This window comes from Panthera onca, chromosome D3 (genome assembly GCF_046562875.1).
Source record: "Panthera onca isolate mPanOnc1 chromosome D3, mPanOnc1 haplotype 2, whole genome shotgun sequence".
Lineage (NCBI taxonomy): Eukaryota > Metazoa > Chordata > Mammalia > Carnivora > Felidae > Panthera > Panthera onca.
In genome coordinates, this window is record NC_138350.1 from 45465536 (window position 1) to 45485667 (window position 20132).

General features: G+C 43.3%; 1 protein-coding gene across 2 annotated transcripts in view; it reads left to right on the forward strand.

The window, feature by feature from the left end:
- Nucleotides 1-20132, forward strand: part of LAMA3 (laminin subunit alpha 3) — a 272108-nt gene that overhangs the window by 18762 nt on the left and 233214 nt on the right. For both annotated transcript variants that reach the window (XM_078435375.2, XM_078435376.2), the window contains exon 2: nt 17095-17247. In XM_078435375.2, the coding sequence (XP_078291501.2) occupies nt 17095-17247 (153 nt within the window). The remainder of the gene's footprint in view (nt 1-17094; nt 17248-20132) is intronic.

Consider the following 20132-nt stretch of genomic DNA (forward strand, 5'->3'; position numbering starts at 1 on the left):
AGGGAAGAGGAAGGAGGAGGTATCGAGAATGTGTGAATTAATTTCTAGGAGAGTAAAAGAGAATAGAGTGAAACACTGTATCTGAGCATCCTCCCCTGGGTTCCTGTCTCGGCTGCACCACTTGGGCAAGTTGCTCAACCTCTTTGAGCCTCTGTCTCCTTATCTGCAAAAGGGCCTAATGATTGCATTCACCTTGATAGATTTATCGTGCAAATCAAGTCACCATGTGCAAAGTGCAAGGTGTCCTGTCTAGCATGTAGATGTTCCCTTTGGTCATCACTACCATCCATGCAGCTACTTCTGTGGCTGCTGCTGAGAGGGTCACTAGTGACTAGTGGTCACTCTGCCTGTGCCTGTTACCGCTGCCTCTGTGGTCCCAGACTGCAGTGTGTGGAAGATTCAGCTGAGGCACTTGCTAAAAATTCTGATTCTTGGGGCACCTGGGTGGCTCGGTCGGTTAAGCGTCTGACTTCAGCTCAGGTCATGATCTCATGGTTCCTGAGTTCGAGCCCCGCATCAGGCTCTGTGCTGACAGCTCAGAGCCTGGAGCCTGCTTCGGATTCTGTGTCTCCCTCTCTCCGCCTCTCCCCGGCTCGCACTCTGTCTGTTTCTCTCTCTGTCTCTCTCAAAAATAAATAAACACTAAAAAAAAAAAAAAATAATAATAATAATACCTATGGAAAAAAAATTCTGATTCTTGGTCTGCCCCTCCCCAGAGACACAGCCTCCAGACAGGGGTGCAGGACCTGAGATCTGAATTTTAAACAAACACCCCAGTGGCCTGCTGGCAGTCCTGATGGTGAGGGATCACTTTATGAATGACATCTCATTGACTCTTTACAACCACTGCATATGAATGGAGGTTTAGCCCATTTTAACAAAGAGAAAACAAGGCTCAAGGGAGGCTAAATAATTCGGCGAACATGTAACTTGTGGAGGCAGGATTTAAACCTCCATCGTTCTACTCTGAAACGCACCTTTTTGAAATGAGTTGAAAAAAGAAAACCTCCAGAATTTGGCTTGTAGGGACACCATTTCTGAGTAATAAGTGTAAATTTTGTAGCCATTTTCTTCTCTGCAAAAATTTTTCTTATCTTTAAAAAAATACCTGGAATTGGGGTGCCTAGGTGGCTCTGTCAGTTGAGCATCTGACTTCAGCTCAGGTCATGATTTCGTGGTTGGTGAGTTCCAGCCCTGCGTTGGGCTCTGTGCTGACAGCTCAGAACCTGGAGCTTCAGATTCTGTGTCTCCTTCTCTCTCTGCCCCTTCCCCACTCACGCTATGTCTCTGTCTCTGTCTCTCTCAAAAATAAATAAACATTAAAAAAAAAAAATACCTGGAACCAACCTTGAGCCCTTTGCTTTAAAGATTTCTCAAATCCTTACCTCTGGGACCTCAGCACACTACATGTGTATGCTGCACTTGTGGGGTGAAATCTGTGGGGTGCAGAGCTGGGCGCTCTCTTGTGCTGTGTAATTACCCTTCATCCACCCTGTGCAGACATATGGGTCTGCAGGAAATGGGCAAACTGCTTGTCTTAATCATCAGTAACCACGCTGATGTGCTTTTGTGCCTTTCAGAAGGGGGAATTCTGAAGAAGGTCTGGGAAGGAGCAATCTGGTTTTTAAGTTTATTTATTTTATTATTTTGAGAGAGAGGAGAGAGAGAGGAGAGAGAGAGGGAGAGAGAGAACAAGCAGGGGAGGGATAGAGAGAGAGAGAGAGAGGGAGAGAGAGAATCCCAAGCAGGCTTCCTGGTGTCAGCTCAGAGCCCAACTCTGGGCTCAATCTCATGAACCCTGAGAGCATGACCTGAGCCAAAACCAAGAGTCAGGACACTTAACTGACTGAACCACCCAGGCCCCCCTGGGAAGAACAATCTTATCTTTGGAATGGGCACACTCCAGAATGTTCTGCACATCAGGGCTCCGGCTGGCTTGGGTTGAGGACTTGAGATAGTGCCTTTAAGGCATGTGGCTTGGGGACCTTTGTGAGTGATGGCTAGGAGAAGGTTGTGGTGGCATGAACGAGCTGATACATAACTTGGCTGTTGACGGCCAAGTGTGGCTAAGTGCTCCTGTTGCTGGGTTTGCCGAGCCTGCCATGAGGGCATTCATCCACACTTCTATGGGACAGGGTACTTTCCGGAACCGGGTCTCTGTCCCAGGTTGGGGGCAGGTGTGTGGAAAGTTGCATAACTGCTGTTTCAGTCCGTCCAAATGTAAGACAGGGCTAGTTGATGGAGCTCCCAGAGCAGCTAGATCAGCATGGAAGGCATCTGGCTGTGAGTAACATTACCAGACCCACACACAGGGCCTGGTTCCTACACATCCTGGCTGTGTGGTTTGAGGTGAGGCACTTCACCTCTCTGAGCCTTCTCTTCCTCAAACCTTTGAGTTCTCAATACCTCGATATAAGCCTGGGAGTGTTGTGAAGATAAAGCAAAATCAAGCATGGCATGCCTCTCGCTTTCCCACATCCCTGTGCCAGCTCGATTCCAACACCTTTCAGTAATACGTGGTGTTTCAGTCACTTCTCTTCTCGCTAAATCTTTAGGGACAGGGGTCAACTCTTAGTGTTTGTGTGTTTGTTTTTAATCCCTGCCATCCAACTCAGTGCTCTACATGTGTAGACAGTTCTGAAACGGCGAATAAAGGAATGAGTGTTCAAACAATAAAATTATATTAGGGAGCACTGCTGTAATATCGGCCTGTAGTTTCTTAGAACCTTACAGTGTTATACAGTGAATTTAGATGGGAAGCATTGTATAGGAGAGGATTTTAGCTGAGGACAATCATCAAAAATGTTAGGAACTAGGAAAGACTTTTTTCCTGTGCTTCTGAAAAAGCCACTTGGTGGGTCTCTGAAACATTGGGCTTCTCTTCTGGGACCTTCCAACCTTAGATCTCAACTCTGTTTCATTGTTTATTTGAACAATTCTGTCCCCTTTCCTTCTAGCCCCTTCTGTTATATTTGCTGTTTTCCATACGGCTAAGCTAATAATAGCCTTGACACAATTCAGAGCATGCATCCCTTGTCCCTATTCTCAAGAGAAGTCCCTTGTCCTTGTCTTTTAGTGTCCTCCTCTCTGGAATACAGAGGAATACCTGCACAGGTTTGTCACATGGATGGATGAATAATCGAACACAAGAGTGAAAGAATCCTCCTCTTCTCTTTGTCCCCCTCTTCTCTGACTTCTCTCAGTTTTGGTCTTGCTTTCATTTACTCCTAAGGTTGTTTTTTTTAAGTTTATTTATTTTGAGAGAGAGAGAGGGAGAGAAAAAGAGAGAGAGAGAGAGAGAGAGAGAGAGAGAGAGAGAAGGGAGAGAGAGAGAGAGAGAGAGAGAGAGACAGACCCAGAATCCAAAGTAGGCTCCACGCTGTCTGCACAAAGCCTGATGCGGGGCTCCAACCCACAAACTGTGAGATCATGACTTGAGCTGAGATCAAGAGTCAGATGCTTAAATGACTGAGCCACCCCGGCGCCCCTATTTATGGGTATTTAAAAAATATTGGACCTCAGAGGCAGAGTTGGATTATGGGTTATTCATAACCCTCTGTTTAATGACATGCTTTCATCATTGGTCCTTGCATGGTCTGACTTAATGTATATGTGGATGGATGGATGGATGGATTTTAAATCGTATAACAAGCATCCAAGTATCTGCCACCAAAACCAAAAACAATGCCTTGATAATAACATCTATCTAACCATACAGTTTCCTCACCTCCTGTCTCTCTGTTTCCCACAGTCTGGGGTAACCATCATTCTGAATCCTTTATTAATTTTTCTTTTGTATACAGTTTTCATTACAACTCTGTATATTCCTAAATAGTAAGTCCTTCTCATTTGGGTTGCTCGTGTTGTCAAATATATTCATTTATTCATTGTTGGTCATTTATTAATTCCTTGTGTAAATACACTGCTGTGATTCATTGTCACTCCTGTGGCTGGGTAATTAGGTTATTCCCAGGATTTTGACCTTGTGAACAGTGCTTCTGTGAATATTCTTGAACATGATGTCATCAAGATTGTGCAAGAATTTATGGGTTATGAGCTTGCGAGTAGAATTCCTGGGTCACAAGAAATGTGAATTTTCGACATTATGAGATAATGCCAAAACAGTTTCCAAAGTCTTTGTGCCGATTCATACTCATACCATATCCTTTCCAATCCTGGTTATCCTCACATTTTGTTTTTTGTTTTTGTTTTTTTTTTTTAATATATGAAATTTATTGTCAAATTGGTTTCCATACAACACCCAGTGCTCATCCCAAAAGATGCCCTCTTCGATGCCCATCACCTACCCTTCCCTCCCTCCCACCCCCCCATCAAACCTCAGTTTGTTCTCAGTTTTTAAGAGTCTCTTATGCTTTGGCTCTCTCCCACTTTAACCTCATTTTTTTTCCCTTCCCCTCCCCCATGGGTTTCTGTTAAGTTTCTCAGGATCCACATGAGAGTGAAAACACATGGTATCTGTCTTTCTCTCTATGGCTTATTTCACTTAGCATCACACTCTCCAGTTCCATCCATGTTGCTACAAAGGGCCATATTTCATTCTTTCTCATTGCCACGTAGTACTCCATTGTGTATATAAACCATAATTTCTTTATCCATTCATCAGTTGATGGACATTTAGGCTCTTTCCATAATTTGGCTATTGTTGAAAGTGCTGCTATAAACATTGGGGTACAAATGCCCCTATGCATCAGTACTCCTGTATCCCTTGGGTAAATTCCTAGCAGTGCTACTGCTGGGTCATAGGGCAGGTCTGTTTTTAATTTTTTGAGGAACCTCCACACTTTTCCAGAGTGGCTGCACCAATTTGCATTCCTACCAACAGTGCAAGAGGGTTCCCATTTCTCCACATCCTCTCCAGCATCTATAGTCTCCTGATTTGTTCATTTTGGCCAGTCTGACTGGCGTGAGGTGATATCTGAGTGTGGTTTTGATTTGTATTTCCCTGATGAGGAGCGATGTTGAGCATCTTTTCATGTGCCTGTTGGCCATCTAGATGTCTTCTTTTTTTTTTCAACGTTTTTTTTTTTTTTTTTTTTTTTTTTTATTTTTGGGACAGAGAGAGACAGAGCATGAACGGGGGAGGGGCAGAGAGAGAGGGAGACACAGAATCGGAAACAGGCTCCAGGCTCTGAGCCATCGGCCCAGAGCCTGACGCGGGGCTCGAACTCACGGACCGCGAGATCGTGACCTGGCTGAAGTCGGAGGCTTAACCGACTGCGCCACCCAGGCGCCCCCATCTAGATGTCTTCTTTAGAGAAGTGTCTATTCATGTCTTCTGCCCATTTCTTCACTGGATTATTTGTTTTTCGGGTGTGGAGTTTGGTGAGCTCTTTATAGATTTTGGATACTAGCCCTTTGTCCGATATGTCATTTGCAAATATCTTTTCCCATTCTGTTGGTTGCCTTTTAGTTTTGTTGATTGTTTCCTTTGCTGTGCAGAAGATTTTTATCTTGATGAGGTCCCAATAGTTCATTTTTGCTTTTAATTCCCTTGCCTTTGGGGAATGTGTCAAGTAAGAAATTGCTGCAGCTGAGGTCAGAGAGGTCTTTTCCTGCTTTCTCCTCTAGTGTTTTGATGGTTTCCTGTCTCACATTCAGGTCCTTTATCCATTTTGAGTTTATTTTTGTGAATGGTGTCAGAAAGTGGTCTAGTTTCATTCTTCTGCATGTTGCTGTCCTGTTCTCCCAGCACCATTTGTTAAAGAGACTGTCTTTTTTCCATTGGATATTCTTTCCTGCTTTGTCAAAGATTAGTTGACCATACTTCTGTGGGTCTAGTTCTGGGGTTTCTATTCTATTCCATTGGTCTATGTGTCTTTTTTTGTGCCAATACCATGCTGTCTTGATGATTACAGCTTTGTAGTAGAGGCTAAAGTCTGGGATTGTGATGTCTCCTGCTTTGGTCTTCCTCTTCAAAATTACTTTGGCTATTCGGGGCCTTTTGTGGTTCCATATGAATTTTAGGATTGCTTTTTCTAGCTTCAAGAAGAATGCTGGTGCAATTTTGATTGGAATTGTATTGAATGTGTAGATAGCTTTGGGTATTATTGACATTTTAACAATATTTATTCTTCCAACCCATGAGCACGGAATGTTTTTCCATTTCTTTATATCTTCTTCAATTTCCTTCATAAGCTTTCTGTAGTTTTCAGCATACAGATCTTGTACATCTTTGGTTAGATTTATTCCTAGGTATTTTATGCTTCTTGGTGCAATTGTGAATGGGGTCAGTTTCTTTATTTGTCTTTCTGTTGCTTCATTATTAGTGTATAAGAATGCAACTGATTTCTGTACATTGATTTTGTATCCTGCAACTTTGCTGAATTCATGTATCAGTTCTAGCAGACTTTTGGTGGAGTCTATAGGGTTCTCCATGTATAATATCATGTCATCTGCAAAAAGTGAAAGCTTGACTTCATCTTTGCCAATTTTGATGCCTTCGATTTCCTTTTGTTGTCTGATTGCTGATGCTAGCACTTCCAACACTATGTTAAACAACAGCGGTGAGAGTGGACATCCCTGTCGTGTTCCTGATCTCAGGGGGAAAGCTCTCAGTTTTTCCCCATTGAGGATGATATTAGCTGTGGGCTTTTCATAAATGGCTTTTATGATGTTTAAGTATGTTCCTTCTATCCCGACTTTCTCGAGGGTTTTTATTAAGAAAGGATGCTGAATTTTGTTAAATGCTCTTTCTGCATCGATTGACAGGATCATATGGTTCTTATCTTTTCTTTTATTAATGTGATGTATCATGTTGATTGATTTGCGAATGTTGAACCAGCCCTGCATCCCAGGAATGAATCCCACTTGATCATGGTGAATAATTCTTTTTATAAACTGTTGAATTCAATTTGCTAGTATCTTATTGAGAATTTTTCCATCCATATTCATCAGGGATATTGGCCTGTGGTTCTTCTCTTTTTTTACTGGGTCTCTGTCTGGTTTAGGAATCAAAGTAATGCTGGCTTCATAGAATGAGTCTGGAAGTTTTCCTTCCCTTTCTACTTTTTGGAATAGCTGGAGAAGGATAGGTATTATCTCTGCTTTAAATGTCCGGTAGAATTCCCCAGGGAAATCATCTGGTCCTGGACTCTTATTTGTTGGGAGATTTTTGATAACTGATTCAATGTCTTCACTGGTTATGGGTCTGTTCAAGCTTTCTATTTCCTCCTGTTTGAGTTTTAGAAGTGTGTGGGTGTTTAGGAATTTGTCCATTTCTTCTAAGTTGTCCAGTTTGTTGGCATGTAATTTTTCATAGTATTCCTTGATAATTGCTTGTATTTCTGAGGGATTGTTTGTAATAATTCCATTTTCATTCATGATTTTATCTATTTGGGTCATCTCCCTTTTCTTTTTGAGAAGCCTGGCTAGAGGTTTATCAATTTTGTTTATTTTTTCAAAAAACCAACTCTTGGTTTCATTGATCTGCTCTACAGTTTTTTTAGATTCTATATTGTTTATTTCTGCTCTGATCTTTATTATTTCTCTTCTTCTGCTGGGTTTAGGCTGTCTTTGCTGCTCTACTTCTATTTCCTTTAGGTGTGCTGTTAGATTTTGTATTTGGGATTTTTCTTGTTTCTTGAGATAGGCCTGGATTGCAATGTATTTTCCTCTCAGGACTGCCTTCGCTGCATCCCAAAGCGTTTGGATTGTTGTATTTTCATTTTCGTTTGTTTCCATATATTTTTAAATTTCTTCTCTAATTGCCTGGTTGACCCACTCATTCTTTAGTAGGGTGTTCTTTAACCTCCATGCTTTTGGAGGTTTTCCAGACTTTTTCCTGTGGTTGATTTCAAGCTTCATAGCATTGTGGTCCAAAAGTACGCATGGTATGATCTCAATTCTTGTACACTTATGAAGGGCTGTTTTGTGACCCAGTATGTGATCTATCTTGGAGAATGTTCCATGTGCACTCGAGAAGAAAGTATATTCTGTTGCTTCGGGATGCAGAGTTCTAAATATATCTGTCAAGTCCATCTGATCCAATGTATCATTCAGGGCCCTTGTTTCTTTATTGACTATGTGTCTAGATGATCTATCCATTGTTGTAAGTGGGGTATTAAAGTCCCCTGCGATTACCACGTTCTTGTCAATAGGGTTGCTTATGTTTGTGAGTAATTGTTTTATATATTTGGGGGCTCCCGTATTCGGCGCATAGACATTTATAATTGTTAGTACTTCTTGATGGATAGACCCTGTAATTATTATATAATGCCCTTCTTTATCTCTTGTTACAGCCTTTAATTTAAAGTCTAGTTTGTCTGATACAAGTATGGCTACTCCAGCTCTCTTTTGACTTCCAGTGGCATGATAAATAGTTCTCCATCCCCTCACTTTCAATCTGAAAGTGTCCTCAGGTCTAAAATGAGTCTCTTGTAGACAGCAAATAGATGGGTCTTGTTTTTTTTTATCCATTCTGATACCCTATGTCTTTTGGTTGGCGCATTTAGTCCATTTACATTCATTGTTATTATAGAAAGATACGGGATTAGAGTCATTGTGATGTCCGTAGGTTTCATGCTTGTAGCGATGTCTCTGGTACTTTGTCTCACAGGATCCCCCTTAGGATCTCTTGTAGGGCTGGTTTAGTGGTGATGAATTCCTTCAGTTTTTGTTTGTTTGTGAAGACCTTTATCTCTCCTTCTATTCTAAATGACAGATTTGCTGGATAGAGGATTCTCGGCTGCGTATTTTTTCTGTTCATCACTTTGAAGGTTTCCTGCCATTCCTTTCTGGCCTGCCAAGTTTCAGTAGAGAGATCCGTCACGAGTCTTATCGGTCTCCCTTTAAATTTTTTTTTTAATGTTTATTTATTTTTGAGACAGAGAGAGACAGAGCATGAATGGGGGAGGGGCAGAGAGAGAGGGAGACACAGAATCGGAAGCAGGCTCCAGGCTCTGAGCCATCAGCTCAGAGCCTGACGCGGGGCTCGAACTCATGAACCGTGAGATCGTGACCTGAGCTGAAGTCGGATGCTCAACCGACTGAGCCACCCAGGCGCTCCTATCGGTTTCCCTTTATATGTTAGAGCACGTTTATCCCTAGCTGCTTTCAGAATTTTCTCTTTATCCTTGTATTTTGCCAGTTTCACTATGATATGTCATGCAGAAGATCGATTCAAGTTACGTCTGAAGGGAGTTCTCTGTGCCTCTTGGATTTCAACGCCTTTTTCCTTCCCCAGATCCGGGAAGTTCTCAGCTATGATTTCTTCAAGTACACCTTCAGCACCTTTCCCTCTCTCTTCCTCCTCTGGAATACCAATTATGCATATATTATTTCTCTTTAGTGATCACTTAGTTCTCTAATTTTCCCCTCACACTCCTGGATTTTTTTTATCTCTCTTTTTCTCAGCTTCTTCTTTTTCCATAATTTTATCTTCTAGTTCACTTATTCTCTCCTCTGCCTCTTCAATCCGAGCCGTAGTTGTCTCCATTTTATTTTGCAGTTCATTGATAGCATTTTTTTAGCTCCTCCTGGCTGTTCCTTAGTCCCTTGATCTCTGTAGCAAGAGATTCTCTGCTGTCCTTTATACTGTTTTCAAGCCCAGCGATTAATTTTATGACTATTATTCTAAATTCACTTTCTGTTATATTGTTTAAATCATTTTTGATCAGTTCGTTAGCTGTTGTTATTTCCTGGATGTTTTTCTGAGGGGATTTCTTCCGTTTCGTCATTTTGGCTAGTCCCTGGAGTGGTGCAGGACTGCAGGGCACTTCCCCTGTGCTGTCTTGAATAACTTGCATTGGTGGGCAGGGCCGCAGTCAGACCTGATGTCTGCCCCAGCCCACCGCTGGGTCCACAGTCAGACTGGTGTGTACCTTCTCTTCCCCTCTCCTAGGGGCGGGATTCACTGTGGGGTGGCATGGCCCGCCTGGGCTACTTGCACACTGCCAGGCTTGTGGTGCTGGGGATGTGGCGTATTAGCTGGGGTGGATCGGCAAGGTGCACAGGGGTGGGAGGGGCAGGCTCAGCTCACTTTTCCTTCGGAGATCAGCTTTGGGAGGGGCCCTGTGGCACCGGGAGGGAGTCAGACCTGCCGGAGGGATGGATCTGCAGAAGCACAGTGTTGGGTGTTTGCCCGGTGCAAGCCAGTTCCCTGACAAGAACTGGTTTCCTTTGGAATTTTCGCTGTGGATGGGCGAGGGAGATGGCGCTGGCCAGTGCCTTTGTTCCCCGCCAAGCTGAGCTCTGTCGTCCGGGGCTCAACAACTCTCCCTCCCGTTGTCCTCCAGCCCTCCCGTTCTCTGAGCAGATCTGTTAACTTGTAACCTTCCAGATGTTAAGTCCCGCTTGCTGTCCGAACACACTCCGTCTGGCCCCTCCGCTTTTGCCAGCCAGACTCGGGGGGCTCTGCTTGGCCGGCGGGCTGCCCCTTCTCCCCGGCTCCCTCCCGCCAGTCCGTGTAGCGCGCACTGCCTCGCCGCCCTTCCTACCCTCTTCCGTGGGCCTCTCGTCTGCGCTTGGCTCCAGAGACTCCGTTTCTGCTAGTCTCCTGGCGGTTTTCTGGGTTATTTAGGCAGGTGTGGGTGGAATCTAAGTTATCTGCAGGACGCGGTGAGCCCAGCGTCCTCCTACGCTGCCATCTTCCCAGAAGCCCCCTTATCCTCACATTTTGAACAGTATTACCCTGTGGTCTGCCTTGATCACTAACGGTGGTGAGAGTGAACATTTCTTTGAATGCTTCCTGATGTATGTGTTTCCTCTCTGTAAAATACCTATTCCTACTTTTGCCCTTCTTTTTAGTGATCTGTTTATACTTTCCTTATTGATTGGCAGAAGTTTGGCGTATATTTCTGATGAGAATTCTTTGTTGATTTTATGTTTTTGGTTCAGGTATTGGTTCTTGTGTAAGACAGCACCCCAAAACTTAATGGCTTAAAACGATAATTTTTTTTCTCGTTATTCTGTGGGGTGACGGGGCTCAGCTAGATGGTTCTTCTGCTCCATGCGGTGTCACCTGGAATAGCTCAGGTGTATTCAGTAGCTGCCTAGGCAGGACTGGACGGTCCCAGAGGCTTTATGAACATGTCAGATGTCTCTGTGGTCTTCCGTGTGTCCTCTCCATTTGCTTAGCGGGGGCTTTCTCATAGCATGGTGATCTGGGGGTAGTTGGCCTTCTTACCTGGAGGTTGGCTTGCAAGAGGAGGAAAGCAGAATCTGCTAGTCCTTTGAAGGCCTTTGCTCAAAAATCCCAGAATGTTGCTTCTGCAAATAATGAAGTCAGTCTGGATTCGAGAGGAGAGAATAATCTCCAGGGAAGATAGCCTCTACCTCTTGATGTGTGAAGTGGCAGCCACACACACTCACACACACACACACAGAAGGAATTGAGGTCAGCTGTCATGAAAGACTGTCTGCCACTTGTATACTGTGAATGTCTTTCAGTTTGTAACTCTTCTTTCTACTTCTTTAAGGTGAACCAATATTCTTAATTTTAGTACCATAGTCAAGTCCCTCTCTTCTTTTGTAGTCAATGTTTTTTGAATCTTGTTTAAGAAATCATTCCTTCCTCCAAATTCTGAAAGATATTCTCTGGTATTTTTCACTAATCGGCTTTAAAGTTTATTTTTGACATGAAGTCCTTAATTCATCTGAAGCTGATTTTCATTTGTGGCTTGTGTAGGAATTTGATTTTATTGTTTTCCATTGGATATGGATTAGCTCACTGACCTGATGTAGTGCCTCTGTATATAAACTAAGGTTTTAAAAATGCACGGTCTGTTTTGGGCTCTTTTCTGTCCTGGAGAACCGTTTCTCTCATCTTGCTCTGTTTTAATTATAACAGCTTCGTAGTAAGCCCTGATACTCGAAGGGCAGGCTTCCTTCTCCCTGCTCTCTTTGTTCAGCAATATCCTGGCTTTTCTTAGTCTTTTACTCTTCCATATAAATTTTAGAATTATCTTACTGTGCTCCAAGAGAATCTCTATTGAGTTTTCGTTGGACTTGTATCGACTTTTAGATCAACTTTGGGGAATTGTAAGTTTTTGATATTACCCTATCCAAGAAAATAGTTGTTTCATTTATTTAGATTTTAAAAATTCTTTTAATAAATTTTGTTTGTTTCTTGAATCCCACATATGAGTGAAATCATATGCTATTTGTCTTTCTCTGTCTGACTTATTTCACTTAGCATAATACCCTGTGGGTCCATCCATGCTGTTGCAAATGATGAGATCTCACTTTTTTTTTTAATGTTCATTTATTTATTTTTGAGACAGAGAGCAAGGGACGGGCAGAGAGAGAGGGGGTAGGGGGATAGAGGATCCCAAGCAGGCTCTGTGCTGACAGCAGAGAGCCCGATGTGGGGCTCGAACTCACAAACCATGAGATCATGACCTGAGCCAAAGTCGGACACTCAACTGACTGAGCCACCCAGGCACCTCAGAGATCTCATTCTTTTTTACGGCTGAGTAACATTCTGTTGTATATACACACTGCTGTTCTCTATCCATTCGTCTACCAATGGACACTTGAGTTGATTCCATACGTAGGCTGTTGTAAATAATGCTGCTATAAACTTAGGGATGCATATATCTTTTCAAATTAGTGTTTTTGTTTTCTTTGGGTAGATACCCAGTAGTGGAATTAGTGAATCATATGGTAATCCTATTTTTATTTTTTTGAGGAACCTCTATACTGTTTTCCAAAGTGACTGCACCAATTTGCATTCCCACCAACGGCACACAAGAATACCTTTTTCTCCACATCCTTGCCAACACTTGAATTTCTTGTCTTTTTGGTTCTAGCCACTCTGACAGGGGTGCTGGTGGTGACATTTCTCTTCAGCCCCCTCCCTTCCCAGGGTAGATAGTGAGACAGTTTTGGGAACCAGTGTGAGTACTCTCCACTTATCCTGCTAGCACCCGTGTATTCCCCAGCAGACCTGCCCCATCCACCACTGCCCCATTTGGCATGTGTCCCTCCAAAGCCGCTTTTGCCCCAACGCACCCTGCAAACCACCCCAGGAGGGATCGGCGCCACTCCAAAGTGACTCCTGCTCTGGGAAGAGGAGAAGATAACCACACACACCAGTGTTCTGCATCCCCAGCGGCCGTTCCTTATAGCCAGAGGCACAGAGTGAGTGTCCTGGTGATCGGCATGGCTACAGCCCCAGCAGGCAGACGGGGGGCAGGCAGCTGGTCTGACCGCCTGCCCTGCCCGCCAACAAAAACCTCTCATGGGGCATCACAGGAAGAGTGCCCTGCAGTCCGGTGTGATGGTAGATGGACTGAGGGCAGACATCTGGACTGACCGCTGACCCTGCCCAGCTACCAGCCCGCAGCACCCCCAGCAGGTCCACCAGCCTCTACGTTGCAGAGGAGGCTCCCAACATTGACATTGGCCAAGGCCTTTGCAAACAAGCCTGGCCAGACAAGTTCAACATTCACGCCCACTACTTTAGTGAGGACACTGATCTCCTCCGGGACTGTCACTCCATTGTTGTGCAGGGTGAAGGCCTGGCAGACACAGGCAAGCTCCAAGACAGAAGCCATGGTGCGGGCGAGCGCTGGGTGCGGAGCTAGTCATTGGATGAAGTGAGAGCCCCCCGACCCCACATGGCCTTAGCTTTCTCAAAAGGACCAAGCACCTTAACAGCAGCTGAAGAACGCCAGAGGTTTTACTAATGACACATGTAGACATGTAGAGATGAACAGAAGGGTTTAGCTTATTTTTGTCACCTAGGCAAAGTTCACTACTAGAAATTCATCTTTTTTATAATTTTTAATTTTTAATTATATTTTATTTTAGAGAGAGAGAGAGCACAAGTGGGGGAGGAGGACAGAGGGAGAGAGAGAATCTTAAGCACCTGAGTGTGGAGCCCAACATGGGGCTTGATCCCATGACCCTGGGGTCATGACCTGAGCCAAAATCAAGACTTGGATGCTCAAATGACTGAGCCACTCAGGCGCCCCAGAAATCCATCTTTAACTTATGTATCTGTTACATTAGTTAGCTTGCCAAATATCAGTGTTGACACTAACTTGGATAACTGCAGTGCTCTCTTGCTCACGAAATTATAATTTTTTGAATACGTACATTCAAATTATTTGTTGTTCACACACTCAAAATTCATATTTTACTAATTAGCCCTTGATCAGACAATTAGTAGTGCTAAAGCTCTGGAGCCAGTGTTCCTATCCGTAATATAACAGGTCACAGTTTGATTTGGGGTAGCAGAAGGAGTAGGGTATCAGCAGAAACAATATGATTCTGAATGAGAGAGGCCTTGGAACAGGAACTCTTAGGTTATTGTGAAGGCTATCTTTAAGACCAGTTACAGGAGGGAATGTATGTTACAGACTATCCACAATGTCTAATAAACCAGAGTTGTAGCCCCTCGATGGGGAAGAGAGGTACAGGGTGGTGGACCACATATTTCTGGGGCCCTAGGCTTAAGCTTTGCTTCTACCATTTTACCAGTTGTGTGATTCTTGTGGAAATTACTTAACGTAATTCACTGTGTTTCCTCAACTGTAAAATAGAAGTTATAATCTTAGGGTGCAAATAGGAACTGCATGATGCCTGGTGCATTAAAGGTGCTCTGTAAATGTTCACTTTAATTGTTAACATAATTATTTGAAAATTGAGATTCACCGAAAAAACAAAAAGAATAATCTCCATTCCTTACATCTACGTTATGGAGATGGAGATAAATAGAGGTCATAGGCATCCACATCCTTGGAAGAGATTTGCTTCTAACTATATAAATCTTGTAAACTTTGAGGAGTCATAATTTAATTCCCTTATAAATAACTAAATTGGTAAAATTCTCTCTGGGAAAGAATGGGAAAAATAAAGACCATCGAAAGGAAAAATATTGACAGATGTTTAGATGTCTTAGCTTAAATAGTTTTTAATTACACTTTTTATTATAATAGCAACATTTTGTAGAAAGAACCCCCATTTATTCATTTTTTTAATTTTTTTTAATGTTTATTTATTTTTGAGACAGAGAGAGACAGAGCATGAACAGGGGAGGGGCAGAGAGAGAGGGAGACACAGAATCTGAAATGGGTACCAGGCTCTGAGCTGTCAGCACAGAGCCCGACGCGGGGCTCGAGCTCAGAAACTGCGAGATCATGACCTGAGCTGAAGTTGGCCGCTTAACAGACTGAGCCACCCAGGCGCTCCTAACCCCCATTTATTTTTAAGAATTGCTGATGGTGGAGCGCCTGGGCGGCTCAGTCCGTTAAGCGCCTTGATTCTTGATTTCGGCTCAGGTCATGATCTCGCAGATTTTGAGTTCAAGTCTCGTGTCGGGTTCTATGCTGATGGTGCGGAGCCTGCATGGGATTCTCTCTCTCTTAAAATAAAGAAATAAACTTAAAAAAAATCTCTGAAGGGATCTTTCCCGTATTGGGCTTCTGTGATGTGCAGGGCAATGTGCTGGCTGAAGTGTGGTGACAAGGAAGATGCACATGGTCTCTGATCACACGAACTGATGGGGCTGCATATCCCAGGGTGCTGCTTCTGAGTTCCACAAGTGTCTTCACATAATATCAAAAGATAAAGTTGTATATAAATATATCACCACATATGGGAGAATCCTCAGTTACCCACTAGATGAAAACATTTGGTAGCACATTTTGTTCCACACCAGGATCAAATTTATCTTTGAACACTTAAGAATGAACTTTAGGGGCTCCTGGGTGGCTCAGTTGGTTAAGCGTCTGACTTTGGCTCAGGTCATGATCTTGTGGTTCACGATTTCGAACCCGCATCGGGCTCTGTGCTGACAGCTCAGAGCCTGGAGCCTGCTTTGGATTCTGTGTCTCCTTCTCTCTCTGCCCCTCCCCTGCTTGCGCCCTGTCTCTCTTTCTCAAAAACCAAACAAAAACATATACAAAAATTAAAAAAGAATGAACTTTAAAGATGCTTGTCAGGGGGCAGAGCTGCCATTTTGTCGCAGAACATTCTGGAAAGGCTGTGGGTGTAAATTTACTTCTTTATCCCCCTCCTGTATGGTAGTTATGCTCTCAGGTAATTTCACTGGGGAGCAAAGCAGTTTAGTGTGTGAAGCTCACCACTGGATAAGCATGATCCTTGGACCCAGTTAAAATGTATTCAGTATATAAGAAAGGGCCATATATTCAGCTTTTCAGGTGGTAATGTCTGTAAAATTCTGCATCACAAACAAAACAAAACAAAACAAAACAGAATCAAGAGTTTGCCTCCACCAAAAGAGTAATTCGGTAAGAAGATGAGATGAAAAAAAAATGAAAAAAAAAAAAAAAAAAAAAGATGAGTTGATATCAGCAGAATCAGAATTCAGTAAAGATGATAATACCAAATAGATATCACTCCAGGTAAGAATGGATTCTCATTTATCTATGGAGTTAACTATCAGCTTCTCACTTTGGTATCCACAGACCAGCTTTTATCTTCCCATTTATCTTTCAGGTCTTGTCTTTGATTACTCACGCTGTTGTTAAACTGGACCTGCTGGCCTCTGTGCCTTTGCTGGTGCTGGTTCCTCTACCTGGAGCACCTTCCCTGTTTGCCGTTCACTGATACTCACCAAAGTCACGTCTACCCTCACCGGCAACTTAATTCTGCCTCTTCCACCTTGTTTTCCGAGCCCATGGAATATGTATCACCTTTGACCCAGAATTCTATTATACTCTTGCTGTATCCTTGCCTTACAGTTGTTTGTGTACTTATCGCCTCCACTGAGACTGCAAACGGGGGTTCTCTTTGTATCCTCGTGCCTGACATGGAGATTGCAGAGTAGGACATAAAGAGACATGCAGATAATCTTTGCATCTCAGGTACAACAGATTCGTCTTAAAGTGTCGTCTGGTACAAGAAAAACATAGCTGTAAAAGATGGGAAGATAAGTATAATATATATCCTAGAATCATGATAAACAGAGGTATAAATGGGTGATATGCTTTAAGATTAAATGAAGACGAAAAAGCCTCACTACTGTCTGCAGAATACATGATGACGAATCTCAACAGCTGACATCTCTGAGCCGTGTGAAGTGGTCTTTGTTTTAGTTGCCTCTTTACTAAATTGGTAAGAAAAAATTACTTGAAAATCAAAAAAAGAGCTTTCCTTTTTTCCCCCCAGGGCCAGTTCTGTGACTATTGCAATTCTGAGGACCCCAGGAAAGCACATCCAGTCACCAATGCAATTGATGGGTCTGAGCGCTGGTGGCAAAGCCCTCCTCTCTCCTCAGGCACACAGTACAACAAAGTCAATGTCACCTTGGATCTAGGGCAGGTAAGCTACGCTTCCAGCTGGAATGGGGAAAGTTAGTTTGGATCATTGTTTCTGTGGTTATTTCTGATATAATAGTAGTTGTATTTAAAAAATAAGCATCAGTTTTAAGTCATTAATCATTGTGAAGACTGTTATGTGAATATTTGCATCCCTTAACATCCAGTCTGTCACAGTGCAGACTCCCATACCTGTCTATCAAAAGAGTTAAAAACAGTAAAAAATAGTTTTATTGGCAAATATATTTATTATTATTACTTTTTTTAATGTTTATTTATTTTTGAGAGAGAGAGACAGACAGAGACAGAGCACAAGCAGGGGAGGGGCAGAGAGAGACTGTTATTACTTTTGATTATGGTACAGTTCTCACAATATAAAATGCACCATCTTAGTCATTTTTTTAATGTTCATTTTCTGAGAGAGAGAGACAGAGACAGAGACAGAGCACGAGCAGGGGAGGGGAAGAGAGAGAGGGAGACACAGAATCCGAAGCAGGCTCCAGGCTCTGAGCTGTCAGCACAGAGCCCAACGTGGGGCTCGAACTCATGAACTGCGAGATCATGACCTGAACTGAACTCTGATGTTTAACCAACCGAGCCACCCAGGCACCCCATCTTAGACATTTTTTTAAGTGTACAGTTCAGTTGTGTTAAATTCACATTGCTGTGCAACCAGTCACCAGAATTCTTTTTCATCTTGCAAAACCGGCACTCTGTACCCATAAACAACAGCTCCCCATTCTCCTTTTTCCCTAGCGCCTGGCAACTACCATTCTACCTTCTCTCTGTGTGAATTTAGTGACTCTGGGTATCTTATGTCAGTGGAATCCTACAGTATTCGTCCTTTGTGACCAGCTTATTTCACATGGCATAATGTCTCCAAGGTTCCTCTGTACTGTAGCAGGTGCCAGTTTCCTTCTTTTTTTAGGGTTGAATAATATTCTGTTGTATGTGTGCACCACATTTGTTTATACATTCATCTGTCCGTGGACACTTGAGTTGCTTCCACCTTTTGGCTATTGTGAGTAATGCTGCTATGAACACGGGTGTGGCTAAGATTTAAAAAAAAAAAAAAATTTTTTTTTTAACGTTTATTTATTTTTGAGACAGAGAGAGACAGAGCATGAGTGGGGATGGGGCAGAGAGAGAGGAAGACACAGAATCTGAAACAGGCTCCAGGCTCCGAGTGGTCAGCACAGAGCCCGACGCGGGGCTCGAACTCATGGACCGTGAGATCATGACCTGAGCCGAAGTCGGACGCTTAACCGACCAAGCCACCCAGGCACCCCAAGATATTTTTATAGCATTTCCCAGAAATCTTGATTCTGTGGACATCGACTACCATAGTTTTTGGCTTTGTTTGGCCAGCTGGTCCACAAGAAAACCTGGTTTCAGTCTTCTCCTCCAGTGGTATGGTAAGATGGCCCTGAGGATGCCTTCCTCTTGGCACACATGGCCAGTGTAATCCCCTCTCTTTTGAGTGTGGCAGCACTATAATGGAAGTCACTCCTGTGGTAAAGTGGCATTATATGGCAAAAATGAAGGGATTTTGCACATATGTTTAAGGTCCCAAGTCAGTTGATCAAAAGGGAGATGATCTTTGAGGATTTCTCCTAATGAGGGGAGCTCTTAAAAGGGACTGGGACCTACCCGAATGAAGAGATTTGAAGCATGAGAAAATTTCCTGCTGACCTTGAATGGGAAAACTGCTATGTTATAAACTACCTGTGGAGAGGGCCACGTGGCAAGGATCTAAGAATGTTCCAGAAGCTGGGAGCAGCCCCATCCAACTGCTAGGAAAAAAGCGGGAACCTCAATCCTACAACTGTAAGAAACTGGATTCTGCCAACAACATGTGCAAACTTGGGAGTGGGTCTTTCCAGGCATCTGGTGAATGCTTTGAATGCAGCTGCCATGCCCGGACTCCTGAAATACAGAACTGAAAGATAGTAAGTGGCTTTGGCTTAAGCCACTAAATTTGTGTTCATTTGTTAAGCAGCAATAGAAAAACGGATGCACCTTCTTCTTTCCCCTTTCCGACTAGAGGGTGCCTTCTGTCTATTTCATTCTGTTCCTTCAACAAATATTTATGTCAGGCCCTGCTCTAGGTATTTGTGTTACATAAAAGAACCAAAGAGATGGAGATTCATTTCCTCATATAACACACTGACATTTAGTTGTGGGAGACAGCCAACAAAAATATACATTAGTAAGTACAATATGTTAGAAGCTGATGAGAGCTATGGAAAAAGTGAAAAAGTAGATTGGGGTAAGATCATGAGGGCCAGGGACAAGGGTGGTTTGCAGTTTTAAGTAGGATGTTCAGGAGAGGGTTTGTTGAACAAAGACTGGAAGCAGGTGAAGGTATTCATCATGCAGCTATCAGTCACCCAGACAAAGGGAACAGCCCTGCAGAGTCCCTAAGGTGGGAGCTTGTCTGGAAAGTATCAGGACAGCATGGAGGCCAGGGTGGCTGGAGCAGAGTCAGGGAGGGGGAAGTGGTGAGAGAAAAGGCCAGAAAGAGAACAGACAGGGCCAGATCAAGTAGGGCCCCTAGGCCACAATAAGGACTTGGACTCTTCATGTGAAACGAGAGCCATTACAGAGTTTCAAGCAGAGGAATGATCTCATCTGATTTATATTTAAAAAGGATTTCTGTGGCTGTTCTGTTGAGGATTATCAGGGAGCAAGAGTAGAGACCAGTTAGGAGAGTGTCCTCGTAATCCACAAGAAAGATGCCAGTAGTGGCAGTGAAAGTGGGTGATTGTGTCCCAGATACATTTTGATACTAGAGCTTCCATGCTTTCCTAATGAATTGAATGTGGAGACAGAAGAGAGGATTCAGGGATGATTCCTAAGACTTTTGGTCTGAGCAACTGGAACTGCTGT